The sequence below is a fragment of the Falco rusticolus genome, chromosome 12, assembly GCF_015220075.1.
Source record: "Falco rusticolus isolate bFalRus1 chromosome 12, bFalRus1.pri, whole genome shotgun sequence".
NCBI lineage: Eukaryota > Metazoa > Chordata > Aves > Falconiformes > Falconidae > Falco > Falco rusticolus.
Window position 1 is genome coordinate 27,989,365 of NC_051198.1, and position 16,414 is coordinate 28,005,778.

A 16,414-nucleotide genomic window follows, 5' to 3' on the forward strand; every position below is an offset into this window, starting at 1 on the left:
TGCTGCAACGTGTCAGTGTATCACGGGATGAAAGGGCGGTGGGTGGGTGGGTGGGTGGGGTGAGAACAATCTGGTTCCTGCTCTTAATTTTCTAAACTGTAAAAAGCAAAATTCAGTCAGTCTTTTGGAGGCTACTGGTCAAATTGCCAAGCTCAGAACCCGTTTCCCCTGTAACCATTAAATACAAAAGTGAAAACCTCTAGTGAAAGTTAGGCTAAAACGACCTGTTGGCACAAAAACTGGGTTAAATTCTTCGTGCTTGCAGTTGCAGAGCAGTACTTATAAAGGCTAATTCTGAAGCGAAATAGCGATAAAATAGACACACTTTTCTGGAGAAATCGTCCTAATCCACTCTTGTAAACTCGCGGTGCAGGAAACAAGAGTTAAAGGTTCACTCGTTCTAGAGGGTCAGTGTTCTTGTTGTGAAGTGCCTTGAGTTCCCTTTCAGCCTGAGGGATTCTATAAAAACGGCTTTTTGTTGGCATAGTTGAATTTAGAACTACCTTCGTTTCTCTCATACGCACTTACTAGCGGGTCAGATGCTTCTGCGAGACAGAAGCGGCACTGTCCCCGCCGCTCCCGGCACAGCAGCAGGCTGCGCTGGCTCAGCCGCAGGGCCAGGGAAATGGTGGTCCATGACCTCACGCAGCATGTGCCCTCTCTGGCCACGCTGCGCGGTTCAAACCTTGAATTCAAAGGCAGGCGGTGACGGACTGCTCTGACCTGGCGCCCGTGCGGGTCACCGCGCTGGGAGCACAAGGGTTTCCGATGCAAAGAGATCCGCCAGAGCGAAGCTTTGTGACTTTTGAGAAAAGCAAAGCGGCCTGGTTTGTGCTGGGGCTTTTCGCCTGTGTTTCAGTCAGCTCTGAGCTCACCCAAAAGCGGCTCGTCGTCGTCCTCATCCAGGGCTCGTCCTTGCCGAGGTGTCTGCAGGACTGGTCTCTGTCCAAAGTGCAGGTTGAGAAGGAAATGTGGTGACACAGCGGGACTGGTGCTGCCTGACAAACCACGGGAACTCCCAGCCCCAGATCCACCTGATGACGCGCCTCCAGACTGCAGGCATCTTCCAAGAGACAGCCAGCCCAGGTGACGCCGTGGGGGACTTCTGCCTGGGATTTCCTCCCTCGGTTAGGAAAGGGAGCAGGAGAAACCCTGCAAAGGGGGAAGGATGTCAGACCTGGCAGGCAGGAGTGCAGTCTGCACAACGGGAAAGCCCTCGCTCGCATCAGGGACTCGCCTCCAAAGTGCCTTAGTCCCAGGGATCTTTTGAGGGATGAGAAGCCTGAGGTGGCACTTCAGGCCTTGGCTAGGTGCGCTCCCGCAGCTTAGTCTGGGCTAAGGGGCTTTGGGGCACTCGCAGGAAGTGCCCAGGTGTTGTACTGGCCTCTGGAATACTCCTGCGTGCCACGGCTGGCAGTAGCTGGCAACCTTCAGAGCTATAATGCTTCAGGCTTGTCCCCGCCATGGAGTCAGTGGGCCCAATTTTATTATCTCCCAAGGCTGTTTATCCTGCTGCCGCTGGAGACTCTGTGGCAAGCAAAATGTTTCTTCCTGTGGCTGTTGAAATCCTTTCCGTTACGGTTTCTCCCAGGTCACCCAGACCTTTTGAAAAGGCAAGGCGAGCAGGGAGAGAGAACATGAGGAACGCTTGCTGTAGCCTGGCCACTTGCTGAGGAGGAAACGGCTTCCCGGCAGGACTACACGAAGAAGAAAAAGGCGAAGGGGTTCAGGTGACGGACCCAGCTCAGAGCCACGCCAGCTCAGCAGGACTGCAGCCCAGGTAGGGCAGCTTGGCTGCAGCAAGAGCACAGCGGGTAGAAACCCTTTCAAGTCCACGTGCGGGCAAGGGTTTCCCAACAGCCATTTTTGTCCATGACCCTGGGGAGAGGATTGGGATGGGAGATGGAGACTGGTAATTGAGGCCTGAGCGTGAGCAGCAGGTGCTGCAAACACAATTTAGCGGCTCCAGCAAAGGTGACCTTGGGTGTCTAAGCTGTGGCTTGATAAGCCCGTCACATAGCCAGGCTGAAAGGTAACTCCCGCCGTGGCCGGAATCGGGCAGAAGGATCCAGCATTCCCATCCAAAATCCCCCCGGCTGGGCAGCTGCTTCATCTTTACCAATTAGGTGCCTGCCTGCGGATCCCAGCAGCCCATCTACCTGCGGATCCCAGCAGCCGATCGGCCTGCCCTGAGTCACAGGCTGACAGGTGCCCAGCCGACAGCGCGAGTGCCCCCAGCAAAGCAGGCATGTTGCAAAACGCCACGGGCTCCCAGGAGAGCAGGGGCTGGCCAGTGCTCAGCCCTGTGCTGGTGGGCAAGGCTTGGCTTTCCCTACCCCCTCAGCGTGGACTTCCCCTTCCACCAAGGTGCCGCGGGAAGAAAAAAATCCCAGCAGTACCACTTCAGGTGTGGAAAATTAAGCTCAACCTCTTTCCCCAAAGAGATGGGAGGTTTTTCAGCTTTGCTTAGCAAGAATCTGCCCATCTTTCCTCCTAAAAGAGCCAGCTCGGCGACGTGTCCTGGAAGGGCATCAATGTCCCCCCATGCTGGGGACACCAAATCTGCTCTCACACAGTTTCTGGAGCATCATCAGAGCCCTTAGTGTGCTTGGGACACCGGCTGCCCTCCTTGCATTGGCTGGTTTGGGGGCTTTGTTGCTGCTTCTGTGTTAACGCCTGGGTACCATCTGCCCTGTTTTGCACAAGAGCTCACAATCAAGGGAATCGCTGCTGCAAAAGCAAAAAAGAAAAAGCTGAAAAGCGGAAAGATCACATCACTTTGCTGCACCTGCTGCTGGGGGGCTCTCGCTACCGGGGGCTCTCCGAGGGTGATGGCCACCCCGCTACGCTCAACAGCTTGCTCCAGCCCAGTTTGCAACCCTGGTAAACTTCAGGCATTCCCTCGCTTTTTGAGGATCTCCAAAGGCAAAAGGTATCAGGCCAGGCATGCTGCAGACATGACAGTGCTGTCACTGGCCGTCCTTGGTTCATGAGGTCCTTCCCATGCGCCGCAAAGCCCAGGTAGAGAAACTGAAGGCTAATGGTGGCTGCGGGGAAAAGCTCTGCTCACCGGGTTTGTCCCTCCGGTGCGGGGAGATGGACCTGCCAGAGCCCGGGGTACTTGTCGGGTATGCAGCCTATGCACGTACAACAGGGCTGGGGGTTGCAGCGGCAGCAAGGCTTGTAGTGAGTGCGTGGGGTCTCAGCTGCCGCGCAAGGGGCTGGGGCCACCACCTCCCGGGGACACACAGCCCTCTGGCCAGGTGCGGCGCTCCATCACCTCCCATCCTGAGAGGCACTGCAGGCAGTGATGGAGGGGTGTCACCGAGCCACCCACCGGATCTGGGGAGGCGGGGGTGGTCCTTCTCGCGGCTCAGCGTGACCCCCCAAAGGTGCTCAGCCCATTTCTGCAATGAGCATTGACGAGCTCAGCACTGATGGGTGCCCCGGCTTCTGGGGGCGGCAGCCCTTGCTCAGTCAGCGAAGCCCCAGCTAGCTCGGTGCCTCTGGACAAGGGTGGGAGGCAGGTCTGGGGGGCAGTGGGGGGCTGCGTGGGGGCTCTCAGCTTGCCATTCCCTCAGCCTGAATTCAGCAGGACCCCATCTTCTTGCCTGATCAAAGACCCCACAGCCCAAGTGTGACTTGCACATCCCTTCTCCATCATGACCCAGAAAGCTGCAGTGCTGGGGGGACAGGACACGTGTCTACCCAGTCCTGCCTGCGTGGAGTCTCTGCTGTGTCTGATGTAGAGGCTGAGCACACGCTGACTTCTCTGGGAGCAAAACGGAGGCGCGTCTGGCCTTCATCCCCGTCCTGGCCTTGGTTCTTCACACACCCAGCAGGTACCAAGTACTTTGGGGGCCTTTTCCCCCCGCCAGCTCCTCAAATGCCGCTGATGTCAGCGCTGTGCTCAGCAGCTTTACTGTGAGGAGACAGGCACCGAGCTGTGACATGGTCTCTGCCATTCCCTAAGAAACCAACTTGAAATAAAAAAAAAAAAGAAAAATAAATTAAAAAAAAAAAGCCACAAGAAGGGGAGAGAGAAGGCTGGAGAGCCCGGCAGTGCCCAAGGACCACCACCACGCAGCACCCGCAGGGTCAGAATTACAGGGGTGCGCTGAGGCTTAAGCGAGCAGGAGCAGCCTGCGCCGGGCTGGCGTGGCTGTGCTGCTGTGCCCTGTCCCCACGATCAGCCTGACCCCATGGCAGGGGACCTCGGGGTGCACCGCCAGCATGAAAACACACGTGGCTGGAAGGGAAGGGTTCTCTCCTTTGCGTGTCTTGGAGGAAAAACAGAAGGTATGGCTGTTTGCAGCACAGCGAGCAAGGCGGGGAATAAAGGATCTGCTCCCGGCCACAGCAGGGTCCTTCTTCAGTGACCCCAAACACCTGGCTGGCTTGCAAACTTAATAAAAAATGATCAAATATTAACCGGGCAAATGAAGCAAGGATAAGCTCTTTTCACTACGTCATTGTAATTGCACCGACACCCAGAAATAGACAAAAGCCACCCATCAAAGAGAGGCTTCCTTCCATGGTGGCTCTCACTTTCACACTTCTTTCACTCCAACCAAGAAACAAAAGAATCTATAAAGAAAAAACAGAAAAAAGAAAAAGGAAAAAAATAATTGCAGCAGTTGATGTACAAGCACAGTCTTCCCTTTTCACACATGCGTGGGTTCTGCCTGCCCCGACGTGGCCGGAGCGGCTCCCTGGGCAGCAAACGGTTGGTTGTACAAAACAGTATGAAGATTTTGTTACAAACACATGCCTGCAGTGTTTACTGGTTGGGGTTTTTGTATTATTATTTTTCAGTAAGAAATATATTATAGATTATATAATAATAACAGTGTTTTTAAAACTAGTTGTAAACCTAGGTTTTAGGTCACTAATGGCTTGTAACATTTTTCTACAGTACATTCAGCATATATTTTTATTTTTATTTTTAGGAATGGTAAGGTCTAGGTCACAGACTGGTGAGACGGAAGTCCTTTCTAACTTTCCTCTTCCCCCTGGAGAAGGAAAACAGAGGTGGGTTACTCAGCTGGGTCTCAACCTTATCCTCGTGGCAGCTCAAGCATCAAAGCGTTTCACAGGTGGGCCAGGTCCTGCCTTTTGAGCAGGGAGAACCATGACCACCATCTCCTATGCTCCCCGAGCTTCCCAAAAGCCACCCAGATGGTTTCTGGCAGCAAGTGCCACCTTGTCTCTGGTTTTCAACCACTGCCTGACACGCGCTTCCCCCTGCCTCCGCCAGCACCAAGGGGAGGGATGGCTGTGGCCACCACAAGGACCATTTCCTGAAGCTGTTCTTTCAACTTCTTCACTGTTTCACTCCATTTGGCCAGATGATCCTGGGTAACCTTCAGTACTCCTGGAGTTTGGTTGTTTCCTGGTCCAGGTCGCTTGTTATTTTTTTTACCAGTTCTTCCGACATGGGAGTCAAAAGAAGGCATCTGCCTGAGCTTCCCTTGGCCCTCTGGTGACCTTCCCCCCTCCAGAACATCTCGGGTCACCTCAGGTCTGCACTGAGCCGCCGCGGTGGCCACAAGCCAGCGATGCGCCACTGCTCCAGCGGCGTGCTCAGAGGCCCTACCTGGGAGGTGTCCTTTAAACACCCCTAAACCCCCAAATCCAGGCACCCCCCGGTGACAACAAACAAGCCACAAGCTCTACCTCGTGCACCAAGGGCTTCAGAGTCGAGAGGGAGCACCCACGTCCTCGTGAGCACCCGCTGGCAGGGGCCACTGGGTTTCCTCTCTCACCTGAGGCTACCACTCATCAGGGTGCAGCATCTAGGCTTCCCCCCACCCTCACAGCCGGCTGGTGAGCTTCACAGGTGAGCGAGAACGGCTCCCACCAGGGCAGCGTGCCCCCTGGGCTTTGCCGGCGATGCGCAATAGAGCTCCTGGCATGTGACAAACTGACAGGGGGTCCGCCAGGCAGCTCCCTTTCCAAATGCGGACGCTCATCTCCCCCCGAGCTCTCCCCATGGCCAGCCCCATGGATCCCACACAATTCAGCCACGCGCCCCGTCTCTCTGAGGGGAGCAGGTTTGCAGGCGCTTGCCTGACCTGCAGCTGCTCCACCTCCTTCTGCAAGGCTGACGCTTTGAGCTCCAGGCTCTTCCTCTGCTGCTCCTTTTGCTGCAGCACCTTTGACTGTTCAGGCAGCTCGTTCATCAGCTTGGCGTACTCCTCCCGCAACCTGGCCAGCTCAGGGTTGTGCCTGCACCAAGAGAAGCAGCGTTATTCCAGCCCGCAGGCCAGTCAAGCATCCCTGGCGTTACCCAGGGGGAACACATCCCCCTGTGGGCCTGGTAACAGGGCTTGAAACATCTCAGCGGTGGCGTTCGCCTGTTTCTGGGACACGCCTGGTCCTTCAGGGACGGGGTGCAGAGAGCTGACACATCACTTTTCAAAAGCTGCGTTTCCATCACAGGAGGCATTCCTTTCTCATGAAGGAGAAGTCGCAAGGATCTGTGTTCCCAGACACAGCAGAAAGCACTCTAGGCAGCTGGAGTCTGCTCTGTAATTAGCTGGGCGCTGTTAATCACCAGCCATTTCAGACCTTCTATAGAAAGGAGCGTGACATTCTTCTCCCTAGCTCCTGTTTGTTCTGTATGCACCAGGCAGGTCTCGGTTCTCTGCAGCACCGCTCCCATCAAGGAGCCAGCTACGTTTCTTTGGAAGTTGGTGAGCACAAGCTCCCCGAAGTGGGGAGCAATGCTGCAGCGCCTTCTGGTCCCCTCTGCCCCCCTCCGCTGGCATCAGCACGGGTGACCCCAAAGCAGAGAGGGTTTCCCCTGCCCTTCCACTTGGGAAAAACATCCTTGTTTCCCCTGCCAGGCCCCCAAAAGCCATTTGGCAATCTCTTCCTCACTCCCTCCTCTACCTCCAGCTAGCTGGGGTGCCTGTAGAAGCACCCTCCAGAAAGCGGGTGGCCAAGCCTGATGGACAGCCACCCCCAGGGCTTGCCAGAGGGCGGCCCCAGGCTCTGCCCCCCGCCCCAGTCTTACTTGCTCTCCAGCCAGCTGCTGGTCTGGTAGAGGGCATCCCTCAGCATGGAGTTCTCCTGCTGCAGGCGAGCCAGCTGCGTGTTGGGGCCGTTCTCCAGCTGCTCCTGCAGGGTCCGGATCTAGGGAGAGCCCAACAGGGGTTAATGCCGCCACCGCCGGTCCCTCTGCTCCCTCCTGAGAAGCCCACCCCATGAGCAAGAGGGACTGGCAAGGAAGCCACAGCGAGGTGTCTGCTGATGCTGAGAGCCCCGGGGCTGCCGCATCCCATGAGGATGCTCCCACCTCCCTCTTCTAGCTTGAGCACCACGGGTCAGGAGCACTGCGGGGCACTCGCCCCTCCCTGAGGCTCTGGTCCCGTCGTCCACCTCGGTCTTCTCCAAAAGACCAGCACCTGCCACCGAAGGCCAGCCGGCAGCCAGCGGAGGAAGCTGCAGAGCACCGCGTGGGGCTCACCTTGTCCTGGAGCTGCTGCGTTTTCTTGACATGCTGCTGGTGGCTGGCCTGCATGCGTGCCTGCGTCAGCTCCAACTCCTGTTCGCAGGCCAGCAGCTGCACCTTCAGCTTGCCCTCCAGAGCCGTCACCTTAGCCCACTCAGCCACCAGCTCCTTCGAGGAGAGAAGCCACCCGGTCAGTCCTGAGCGTAGGAATTTCCCTGCTCTAAGGGGACTTGAAACAAGTGGCCTCCTAGCTCAGAAGGCTTTAAAAAGTGTAACCCTTTCGGAGGTGCCCCCATGCCGTGAGGGGCAGGGCCCGTGCCAGGGGTGCCGGGAGGGCTGCGCGGCACTTACCTTGCTCAGCTCCCGCCTCTTGTTTCTGGCAGCGGCTGCAGCCTCCTGCTCAGTGGCGAGCTGCTTCTCCTTCTCCTCCAGCTGGCGTTCCAGGACAGCGACCGGGCCACCCTTCTGCATGGCCTGCCGGCACAGGGTGGCACATCAGCGGGGACCGCCACCGACCGATCCAACCCCTCCCCCCCACACGCACAGGATCATGCCCTCTGCCCCAGGGAAAATTCAGCTCCCGTCTCTAAGGCTGACCCTCGGGGGACAGCCTGCCCGAAAACGGGCTGCCTTCACCCCTCCGCACCCCCCGAGGCTCGGCCCGGCCCTGGCGGCCACGGCGGTGCTGGCAGCCCTACCGTGTGCCAGGTGTCCTGGACGATGCCCGCTTTCTCCCTCAGGATCTCGATGAGCCGCTGGGCCTCCCCCTCGCTGAACGCCGTGCTGCTGACCGTGGACACAAGCGTCTTGTAGGGCAGGTAGAGGGGCCCATCCGAGTCCGCAGGTGCTGGGGAGGAGAGAGGAGGGGTTGGGAGCGCTCGAGCCAACGGCAGGGCTGAGTAGCATCACCTCAGTTGACTTCAACCCCGTAAGTGCCATTTCACGCCAGCAACCGCCCAGATGTCCACAGCCAAGTTTGATACCTCTCTAACTGAAAGCAATGTGACGAGCGCTGGGGACGGCGCTCACCACAGACAAGCGTTCCCTGAGCCAGCTGCCACCTCTGCCTGGCTCTGCTCCTGCTCCTGCCGCCCTGCCACCGCCCTCCATCACACTGAGCGTTTCCAGCCGGAGCTGGGCACGCTTTGCTAATGCCAGGGAGCAGAGACATGGTGGGCATCAGAAGCTGGACACCATCGTGACACAGCCTCCCTAGGGGACATCGCTCCACGCAGCGGTGCTGGTGGCGCAGAGCAGCAAGGTCGTCTCCTGCCTTTCACTAGGCAGGTTCGTTCCAGCTCTTTCTTTGCTAAGGGAACGAGATGACTCCAGCCCTTCTCCTATCCCTCTGCCGGCTTACTCAACGGGGATATACGCAGAGGAACTTGGCCTTACCTGGCTCGCTCTTGTTGGATGCAGCTGCCTTCATGACAGGTCCATTAGGCTTCTGCTCCTCGTGGGTTGGAAGAACATTTGGTTTCTTGATAGTGACGGAGCTGAGAGTTGGAGCACTTTGGTGCTGCTCTGGGATCTTTCCATTTGGTTTCTCTTCCGTTTTCTTTCCCATTCCTTTTTTCCCAACAGCTTTCTTTTTCTTCTTTGCCTCTTTTTTCTGCTGCTGGGTGGTCTTATTGTATTTGCCTTGCTTGGCCAAGGCTTCCTCAGAAGGAAGGAGGACCTTCTTCATGAAGGAGAACAGCAGGAAGATCCCAATGGCCAATACCACCATCAGACCTCCAAAGACTACAACATCCAGCATCTGAGGGTCATAGACATCCATTGTGCCGTACTCTTCTGTGCCTGCAAGACACCAGGACAACAGTTAGTGGGTACAACAAAGAGGTGCAACGGCCTCTCTGGGAGCAGGGAGTCTCCAATGTCCATCTGTGTTTTCAAATGGCACCACGCTCCAAAAAAGTGCTCAGGATTCACACACCCCTGGGTGAGGGCAACCTGTCGACACCCCCCACCCCCACCCCCACCCCCAGGTTTGTGCTCCTGCGCAGCGCAGCCAGCGCACAGTGCTCCATCCGCACCGCAGGGACCGCCTGTGCTGGCTGCAGCAATCTCCAGAAGAACCAAAGGGGGGGAAGAAAAAAACAGGGGTGCAACCAGAGAGAGCCATGAGCACAGTGCCCATGACATGTCCAATGGGACGCTTTTGCACGACCCTGGGCGATACCTGCAGCCCTGCGGCAGTAAGAGAGCCCGTTTTCAGACTGCCTGGTGCAGTTTGGCCAAGACCTGGTCTCTCCCTGGGGCACCTGGCCTTTTCTCTGCACCCAGGCGCAGGTGGAAGTGCATCCAGGGTCTCAGCTTTGGAATAAAACACCCCCCTGGCAGGGGAAAGCATGCACGGGAGAGCTTTCCCCAGCTTTGCAACAGCCCTGGCCACCTCCCTTTGCCACCCGCGCCCTGCGGCACTGCTGGCCTCTGCCCAGCCTGGCAGGGAGGATGCACGGTGACCGCATCCCACTGGGTAGCTGCTCCCAGCGGCCAGTGATGAGAACCAGCCCAGCAATGATGCTACAGACAGCACACAGAGAACCAAGATGCTACCACCTCCTTGAGATGCAAACACCAAGAAAAGGCCTAAGTTCAAGCCAAAGAAAAGCAGAGCATGGCCATTAACCGTCTCATCTCCCCGGCAGATGCCCGCAGGAAGAAACGAGACTTGCAAAGGGAGTGCTGGATGTGGCACTTCTCTTTCCACCTCTGCCATTAACTGGCGGGCAAACCGGGCACAGGGTCCTTTCCCACCCTCCTCTCCACGCTCAGGTTCTTCACCCATGACACACGGAGCAGCAACGGAGACCGTACTGCCTGGTCTGAGACCTGGCAGGCGGGGTGCAGCCCCACGCGGAGGAAGATGCTGCTGCCTCCACTCTTCTTAACTGCTAACCGAAGCCCGTCCCGAGTCTGGAAGCCAGTCTCTTCCGCGCTGTCCCACTCGCGCGTTTCCCCCGTGGGGGCATCACCTCCACGTGGCTCACAACCCCCCAGATGCTGCAGTCAGGCAGTTCATCTGCGCAGGGGCACTTCCCAGGAGGTGCCCGGCTGCGCTTTCTCGTGATCAACGCATCAAGCCCTCGGCTATCAGAAGTTCCCACCCCGCGCCTATACTGAAAACATTTTCAAATTTCCTCTTGAAGAGACTGCAGGTTGAGGAGGGAGGGAGGGGCTGCAAAGGGAGGAGGCAAAATTAAGGCTATAACTAAGGAGATCAGCACCTTTTCAAAACCTCGGTGCTCGCAGGGAGAGACCTCAGAGCCTTTCCCTTTCTAACAGCCGACAGCGGCAAACTCACTCCCAGCCGAATCCGCACCGGTGCAGCCAGGGGGACACAGTGCAAGGAAAGTGTCACCTGCAGCCCCCAGGGGGGTTGTTGAGGGATGTTTCAACCAGCAGCCCAGCTCTCCCTGCCCGCCTCTCCAAGCACCCCAGCCGAAGCAGCAGAGAGCTGGCAGGCGGGCACGCTGCCAACGCCAGCTGGAACCAGCCTCCCCCGGCAGGGCCACCTTCCTACCCCAGGGCACCGCTCGGGATCCCAGCTGATACTACAGGCATCGCTACCCCAGGTCCGCCCAGGCCGTTTTGATTTCAACGGCCTCAGCCGGCTCCATCCCAGCACAGCTGGTGCCAGCTCCCTCCCTCCTGACAACGCAGCATCACTTTGGGATGGTCCCCATCGGGCAGAGGGATTATTCCTAACCTGCAGGGTGAAAAGGGCTGCGTTTCCTCTTCCTGGCAGGAAATAGAAGCGAGGGTCCAGAGAACATGTACCCACGTCCTTCTGCTGGCTTTAGGGCCAGACCAATGCTCCCCGGAGCTGTTCCGGGGCGGAACTGAGCGCCCTGCATTCCTCACCTGGCAACCCCAATGTGCCGGTACCAACAGAGCTGCTGACCTCACAATGCCATCGCCAACAGAGCTGCTGACCTGCTGCTGCCACCGCCAACAGAGCTGCTGACCTCACACTGCCACCACCAGTAGAACTCCTGACCTCCCAATGCCACCGTGGCAGACTTAGGCCAAAATTTGCCGCTCCAGCTTAGGGCAAGGGCATCGCTGACTGATGGCAAACGCCCTCCAACCCCACCAGCTGCTCCCGCCACCTCCCAAAGCAGCTGGATGCTGGTTTGGGCTTTGGGTTTTGGTTGGGGTTTTTTGGGTTTCATTTGAGATACTAGTGAGAGATGAGAACTTTGCAAGTGAAATGCCCTGTGACGGAGCTCAGATGAGCCCTGGCTAAAACTCACCCGGTGTGACTGAATTTTAGAGGCAGTAGAACTGTGCTCAGGACAAGAGCAGGTTTTGCAATGTCTGTGACACCATAGCTGTGCCATGCAGAGCAGCACATCTGCACCACACAGGCTGGAAACCGTTAGATTCCTTCCAGAGCTGCTGCTGTGGCAGAGGACGTTCAGCCCCGTGTCTGTTGAAAGACACGATCTCAAACATACTGTGCAATGGTAGTAATTAGCAATGCGCTTGATTTAGAGGTGTGGTTGTGATTTCTCATTTGAAAAGGCACTGCGTCTCCACGTGGAGAAGCAAAGTTCTAGTCAGCCTGTCAGACACCACTAACCAAGGAGTCAACACCTTGCTGCAGCATTCAGAAATGTCACGCTAAGCCGGCCTGGCTTGTAGCCAGAGAGCGCTGCCCCCCCCTCGCTTCCTCCTGCTGCACTGGGCCACAATCTTGCAGCCTGCAAGACAGACAGCATCGTTGTGCAGCAGTGCCAGCCTTCACAGGACAGCTGGCCAGTGGACTGGAACTACCCAGGGAGGCTGTGCTGCACATGCGGAAGTTAAAGAAAGAACTCCTGACAAAATGCAGCTTCTCTCCGCATCAGACAGGCTTGGGTTGGGCTCCCCGCCCTCCAAGAAAAGAATCCATTGTTGGTTCCTTGGAGCAGCAAAGCCTTTCTGGTCTCTACAGCCCAGATTCTCACTCTGATTCTTTCACCCACCTCTCCAGAGCCAGCGGGAGCAGAGTCAGCCATTGGAGCCTGCTTGCGTGTAGCCTCCTCACCCGCCGTATCCAGGGTAGCCCTAGAAAGGAGAGATCCGCTCCTGAGAGAGCCTGCGGTGACAAGGGGACGGTCTGAGCACGCATGTAGTGAAAACGTTCTCCCTGGTGTTTCTACATTGCTACTTGGCGTGTAGCCAGATGTCTCCTCTGACACCCGTCGGGGAAAACCATCCAAATGCCTAAGCTAAGGCAGGACTTACCTGCTTGGGTGACCCGATTGCCTCTTCTAATGTTACTACCAAGTGTGTTTGATTGATTACTAGCATGTTGGAATGCCGCATTATTGTGCGTTTTGCCTCTTTTTTTAGGCAGAAAGCATGAATGCCAAGCAAACGGGCCAGAGGACCTGACCGAGCTTGCATGGCTGAGAAGCCAGGAGGCTCCCTGGTCGTAGCTCTTGAAGCAAGTCCCGTGTAGATGTCATGGAGTGCCACAACTCTACAGGCATTCCATGTTTCAATAGATCAGTCATGTAAAGCAACCATTCTAGGCAAGGGTTTCCCTAACTGTAGGGAAGCTGTCTGGTAGAGTAGGTTTTGGAGATGTAGCTCGTATGTACAAATGACCCTCAATAAATCCCATCTAAGGATTCCTCTTGGTGTATTAATATTTGCATGGGTTGCCCGGCAGCCCAACACTGTCCCCGATGGATTAACACTAAAGGTCTCCCAAAATTGTTGGTCCAGTGCTGCAACGTGTCAGTGTATCACGGGATGAAAGGGCGGTGGGTGGGTGGGTGGGTGGGGTGAGAACAATCTGGTTCCTGCTCTTAATTTTCTAAACTGTAAAAAGCAAAATTCAGTCAGTCTTTTGGAGGCTACTGGTCAAATTGCCAAGCTCAGAACCCGTTTCCCCTGTAACCATTAAATACAAAAGTGAAAACCTCTAGTGAAAGTTAGGCTAAAACGACCTGTTGGCACAAAAACTGGGTTAAATTCTTCGTGCTTGCAGTTGCAGAGCAGTACTTATAAAGGCTAATTCTGAAGCGAAATAGCGATAAAATAGACACACTTTTCTGGAGAAATCGTCCTAATCCACTCTTGTAAACTCGCGGTGCAGGAAACAAGAGTTAAAGGTTCACTCGTTCTAGAGGGTCAGTGTTCTTGTTGTGAAGTGCCTTGAGTTCCCTTTCAGCCTGAGGGATTCTATAAAAACGGCTTTTTGTTGGCATAGTTGAATTTAGAACTACCTTCGTTTCTCTCATACGCACTTACTAGCGGGTCAGATGCTTCTGCGAGACAGAAGCGGCACTGTCCCCGCCGCTCCCGGCACAGCAGCAGGCTGCGCTGGCTCAGCCGCAGGGCCAGGGAAATGGTGGTCCATGACCTCACGCAGCATGTGCCCTCTCTGGCCACGCTGCGCGGTTCAAACCTTGAATTCAAAGGCAGGCGGTGACGGACTGCTCTGACCTGGCGCCCGTGCGGGTCACCGCGCTGGGAGCACAAGGGATTGCCCAGAGAAGCTGTGGGTGCCCCATCCCTGGCAGTTCTCAAGGCCAGGCTGGATGGGGCTTTGGGCAACCTGGTCTAGTGTGAGGTGTCCTGGCTCATTGTAGGGGGTTGGGACCAGATGGTCTTTATGGTCCCTTCCAACCAAAGCCGTGCTATGATTCCATAACTGCCATTGACTTGGATACATCACTGATTGCTTAGTGATTGTACGCTTAACCATATTTTATTCCTGTTCCACTCCCACCACCTTGGCTTTGCCTTTTTGAGTGGAGTGTCATGTTTAGCTCATTTCTGCATACATGAGAAAGCAGTAATCTACACAGCTTCTGTTATGCTGTAGACCCTGGTATGAATGGACCACGAGATGATCTCAGGTCTGTGCAATGCCATGGGAGACATGTACCCAATGAGCTTTCACAACAGGACGGGTTACTGTCCCCTTATGATGGAAGCGTGCTTCCAAGAGTCAGATCAATAGTCTACAGTCTAGGGGACTTTGGATCCGTATTTTGTATCTGTTTTAGACAGAAGGATTTAGCATGCTTTTCAGTACTGGAGTATAAGTCTGAACTGTCTGGTTGGATCTGAGGCTTCATGAATACACCAGTGTGGGATCACTCTTTAAAAACCAACACAGAAGTATGACACCAATACATGATACTTGTCCACAGAGAGCATTCTTTCATGAGCCCCAGCTGCATGCTAAATAATTTTAGGAATGAGCAAATCTCCTGCAGCTATGAGAAAAATGTTTACTTTGGTATTTGATAATGACCTTTCCTTGAGGGACTGCAGATTTAGAGTGGAATAAAGTAAGCAAGGCTCTTGGTAAGTTCTGTCTATTCTAGCATAAAACCTCAGATATGCTTGGTTTGACCCTTATCATACCTTCTGTGTAAGCACAAGATGTTTTAATGTTACTTTGACAGATGGTGTTGTGTCTGTTTCCACTCGAAAGCCAAGGGAGCACCTCAGTGTTTGAATTCGTGTCAGTAGTCCTGTTTCTGGGTACTATTTATAAGTTCTGAAATAAACCAGTCACAATTCCTTGGATATATTTGGAGGATTGTAAGAGTTTATGACCAAAAACTCCCGGAGATCTCCTATTGTAAATCTGTAAGTACTAAAGAGGAACACATTAGGGCAATCCCACAGAATGTCCGTATGTACTTCAGAACAACCACCAGCCTGGTGACAATTGCTTCTGGCATGAGACACTTATCTCTCAAGTTGTAGCTGTGATGCAGCTTGTCTCATGATTTTCCTAGGAACTCGCACACTTTACATTATCTGTGAGAGACCCTTCAAGCAAATTGAGCCAAGGTATCCTAGCCTGATAAGCAAGCACATACTTAATCAATACTGCACATATAATGCCTCTAAGTTTCTAAAAGTTATATGTCATGATGAGTTTGCATAAAAGTTGCTTGGCGTTACTTAGATATGTTTACCGTTATAGCATGTTTGCTTATTACTTATAATCAATGTTTTGCAGTGGAGGCATGGCCTGAAGGTTGAATATAATCAATAATATGTGTGGGTTTAGATAAAGAAATGTAACATGTATGAATAGGTCTGAAAATGTTAAAAAGGTGCGCATGATTTTGGTGGGACTACCCCCTGTGCCACCCAGTGCTGAATAAACGTTAACTACTTTACAACCTAATCATTGTAAAGTCTGTTTTCTGCACGTCAGAAATGACTTCACAGATGGCCATATGAATACAACATGGGCTTTTGCTCAGAGTCTTTTAATTTGCTTTTAGGTCAGATGCTTCTCATGTGATGCAGCTAGGAAAAAAACCACAGGAAGGGACATTCTGCCTGAAAGCTGTGTGGTAGTAACACACAAGGAAGTAACTTCAAGGAAGGAGAGACTTGAACAACTATTTGTCTTCCTATTACCCCCTTTAGGATACAGAAAAGGAACACTGAGATAAGCTAGATTTTTGCCTATGAAAACTACAAAGGAGGCAGACAGAATAAGGACTCTCAGGAAGACAGCTGGGTTTCACATACTCACGGACCCAGTGCCATCAGTTCTTGTGCTTTCATGAAGGTTGCAGTACAGGCAATCTTTCCACAACCCCTTTGCTAAGTTGCACAAGACCTATACCTCTTTGCACTTGTCCAACAGGGTGAGAGCAAAAGGGAGGAGACATTAAGATATGGAAAGAAGCAAGGAAGTTGTCTCTAAGCTTCAGGCCAGAGACCTGTATAGTTAATGTCACACACAAAAGCAGCATTTTTGAGAGAAAAAAAAGCTGCAAGTTTAGCTTCCAAAACTGCTGAGGAAGGCCAGCTGGGCTTATAAAACCAGTTCCCATCCCTTCAGCCCCTAAAAGAACGAGCCTAAGAACAATTTACCTACTGCCTGCACGGAGTTATGGCAGGTCAGGGGTTTCACTGGAACGTGCTTGTTGCTGGCTCAGTGCTAACTCGGGGCAGGCTCAGACAGACTGGCCAGCTGCC

General features: G+C 54.4%; 1 protein-coding gene and 1 long non-coding RNA gene across 2 annotated transcripts in view; both read right to left on the bottom strand.

Annotated features, from left to right (window-relative positions):
* LOC119156266 (ribosome-binding protein 1-like) overlaps positions 1-7,525 on the bottom strand; it is a 28,282-nt gene extending 20,757 nt beyond the window's left edge. The window contains exons 1-4 of the mRNA XM_037405868.1: positions 7,472-7,525; positions 7,019-7,137; positions 6,075-6,228; positions 876-942 (exon numbers count right to left, since the gene is read on the bottom strand). Coding sequence (XP_037261765.1) covers positions 876-942; positions 6,075-6,228; positions 7,019-7,137; positions 7,472-7,525 — 394 coding nt within the window. The remainder of the gene's footprint in view (positions 1-875; positions 943-6,074; positions 6,229-7,018; positions 7,138-7,471) is intronic.
* Positions 7,526-7,552: 27 nt separating this feature from the next.
* LOC119156058 lies at positions 7,553-8,400 on the bottom strand. The gene is made up of 3 exons (XR_005106961.1): positions 8,155-8,400; positions 7,808-7,930; positions 7,553-7,624 (listed from the first exon to the last, which is right to left on the bottom strand). It is a non-coding gene; the product is annotated as an uncharacterized LOC119156058 (long non-coding RNA).
* Positions 8,401-16,414: the final 8,014 nt, after the last annotated feature.